General features: G+C 35.7%; 1 protein-coding gene across 1 annotated transcript; it reads right to left on the reverse strand.

Annotated features, from left to right (window-relative positions):
* Positions 1-304: 304 nt before the first annotated feature.
* LOC112194651 (WUSCHEL-related homeobox 11) lies at positions 305-3,076 on the reverse strand. Its single transcript, XM_024334867.2, has 3 exons — positions 2,404-3,076; positions 1,156-1,343; positions 305-512 (listed from the first exon to the last, which is right to left on the reverse strand). Exons 1-3 carry the CDS (start codon positions 3,014-3,016, stop codon positions 495-497), a joined length of 819 nt encoding a protein of 272 aa, XP_024190635.2. The 5' UTR covers positions 3,017-3,076; the 3' UTR covers positions 305-494.
* Between the last annotated feature and the right edge of the window lie 363 nt (positions 3,077-3,439).

Consider the following 3,439-nt stretch of genomic DNA (forward strand, 5'->3'; position numbering starts at 1 on the left):
ATCCAAGTAAGGTTCAACGAGGTTGCACTATTTCGTCCCTGGCACACTCACATCCTTGATTTGCACGGTTTCGTTTATGAAGAAAAGTATCTTTTATAAACTACAATACATGTATATATATATATATCTGTGTGTTTGTGTTATATGTGCATATACATAAGGATACATAATGAAAACCATTAATGTTCTATTTAAACATATATTAGGATATCCCATACACAGAGTTTCTATATATTATATATATGTTATTACTGAAGTTAATCTGTTACTTCAAATAACATGAAAAAAGAAACAGGGGAGAAATGATAGATAGTTGGATGAAACAAAAACTATTTGAAAAAGGCATGAGGCAAAGAATCTCATGCATGTAGATATTGTCTAGCTAATAATCACATTCTGCTGTAGGGGAAAAAGAGAGGTGATGAAGATCGAGAAAGAAGAAGCTAGATTGCTGTAGGGAGCCCTCAATTGGCAGGTGCAGCAGCTGTTGTAGCTTAATTTGATCTGGAAACCTGCATTTATAATGTTCAGTAGCTTAAATCAGCTTTTATTTACCAGAAACAAACTAAGCAAGAAAAATCAAAGAATCAAAAAAGCATGCACCGGCCAGGAATTTACAGAAGCCTAAAATAAATAAGGATAAAAAGGCACATATATAGTCTTAAGAAGAAGGTAGTGGAATTCATAAATGTTACCAATATATGCTATCCTCCATTTAGAAAGGTGAAAGCTAATTCCTAGAAAATCCAACTAAAATCCTTAGATATTACCAATGCAACCTCCATTTGGAATCTTGAAGTGATTAAACAAACCAGTTCATCATATGTATAACTGACATGTATATACAGTCAGTCCAACTAGAGGAGAGGTTCCCTCCTTGGAATCTGTAAATTCTCTAAATCCCCATATATATTAAACAGATAAAAGTTTAAGGCAATAAGGCACACAGCTCATGCATGCTGATTTCAACTTTTTCATCGAGTACCATTTGTATGAATTACCATATAGAAATCTTTCACTTGCATAAAATAATACAAGCGAAAACTGCAAGTGCATTATTCCTATATATAAAAATTTATACTGATTACGATGTACTTCAATTCTGACTCATGTGCGCAGAGAGAGAGAGAGAGAGAGAGAGAGAGAGAGAGAGACCAGGAAATAGCTTTCGCCAGGCTGCAAGCTGTGGGCTAAGAAACCAAACTCATTGATTGGAAGTGGAACTCCAGAAGAATGAACCAACAACACATCTTGAGTGCCAAACATGGCTTTCATGTCAAGTGGCCCTCTTGGAACTTCTGTTGGAACCCCATTAATAAATACTGTCATCATCAGATTCACACCTGCATATTAGTAAGCAACTAATAATTAATTAACTTGATTCAGCGCCATGCAATTTCGATCTTCTTTCCATAAGCTTTGCTAACAATTAAGAGACCTACCTAGGAGAATTTAGTAGCAAAATGTAGGCATCTTTGAGGCATTCATAAATAGTATAAGAAACTGGAGGAACAAAAAGTCCACAAAAAGTGGGCCGAATCTATACATAAAGCAGTGAGATTTTTGGGGTTGGGGTTCCATGGCCAGTTTCTCATTTATTTGGTTAAAGGGCAAGAATAATCTGTTTCAGGGAAAGCTGAAAATCAAAAGAGAAGTTTTCTTTGGAAAGTTTTCTTCAAAAAGTGAAAAGACTGCCGCTGAAAAGGATTTACATGTTTTCAGGGAAAGCATACTGCGATGTTCATGGTATTCAAAACAGAAGAACAGTCGCATCAACAAAAAGTAATTATTAGTACTTTTCTTCATGCATGAATCTTAACAGTTCAAACAACATTAACATTTCATTGCCCTCAATAAATATGAATACTAAATTAATTAGTGAATATTAGTACTACTCCTAAACTCTTAATTAATTACAAAATATAAATACTGATTAGATTCAGATATTTCTTTTTCGAAGGAAAGAAGGACTATATAGTAGATAATTTAGCTACTAACTGAGTTCGATCATTAACGCCGGCTCGAGGAATTTGTAGTAAGTAAAATAATTTCTTTTTTCTTTTTGGGCGGGCTGTAAAATAATTTCTCTAGAAATTGAAAATCATTTCCTGTTTCGAATAAATCATGAATTCATGGATCTCTCAAGAATTTGATATAACTTCCAACTTAAAATAGATCGTATATAGAGGAAGTAATCGGAAAGTATGAATCAAAATATTTGAGACTGAAAGTTCAAACAAAAGAAATATTATTTATATGTTGAACTGAAACGGAGTTAAGCTATAATTATGATAGGTCAAGTTTCCAGTTAAACCAAAAAAAATTGGTAAAAGAGAAAAAGAGAGAAAACGTGAAACTAATCTGAAACGGTCGACCAATTATTTTAATTAGGCATGCACTAACCAGATTGGAAGTGCAAACTTGAGGCATCTGAAGGACCTAACACAGACGTTACACCGGAGGAACTGTGCTCGATATCTGGAAAACCCATTTGACCGGAAACTGAAAAGAAGTGATCATCTGCTGCCATAGTAGCACAAGAAGATGAAGAAGAATCGCCCACAAGATCATAATTAGAACCAAAAGTCGAAGGTGTAGAAGGTCCAAAAGCCATAGCTGGTGGTGGTGGAGCACTGAAACTAGTAGTACTAGAGCTTCCATACTGAATTGCACCACCAACTTGTTGATCAGCTGCTGCTTGGTTCCTCTGCTCAAGGCTCGCTTGCAACTGCCGTTGCCGGCGACGGGATCTTGACCGTCGGTTTTGGAACCAGTAAAAGACGTTTGCATCTCCAACCGACCCGAATTTCTCTAGCAGTTTTCTTATCCTCACGGTCTCTTCTTTCGGAGGATTTACCATTCCACTATTGAAAATAGACTCCAGAATTAAGATTTGCTCTGGTTTCGGAATCCACCTTGACCTTACTGGTTCACTTCTCTCTGAGGAGCCATTACTGTTTGGACTGTTTGGCTCTTTGGCCTCATGGCCTCCGCCTTGGCCTTGATGATCTTCCATTACTGTGAGGAAGGAAGGAGAGAAGAAAAAAGAAAAAAAATATAAAAACAATGTTCGTGAACCTGAAACCTAGGTTGAAGGAAAATAATAAATTAAAGTACATGAACCGCTTCAAGGAAGTCAGGCTATATAAAGGGCCTGAAGTAATGTTCACTGAAAATACACAACTGCCCTTCACGATTATCATTTCTTTGAAAAGACAGAATTACCCAACAGCTTTTTTTTAGGGAAAATGTCAATTTACTCAAATTTGAGTTACAATAACCCCACTTACCCAAACTTTTTCAAACATCTTATAAGATTGCCCATTTACCTAACAAATTACATACTTTTTGCCTTAATATCCAGTTAAGTAATTTTTTTTATTGTTTTTTGTTTACTTTTGAGACAATTTTGCCCTCCCTTCATTTGTCACCTAGAAAG

This window comes from Rosa chinensis, chromosome 3 (assembly GCF_002994745.2).
Source record: "Rosa chinensis cultivar Old Blush chromosome 3, RchiOBHm-V2, whole genome shotgun sequence".
Lineage (NCBI taxonomy): Eukaryota > Viridiplantae > Streptophyta > Magnoliopsida > Rosales > Rosaceae > Rosa > Rosa chinensis.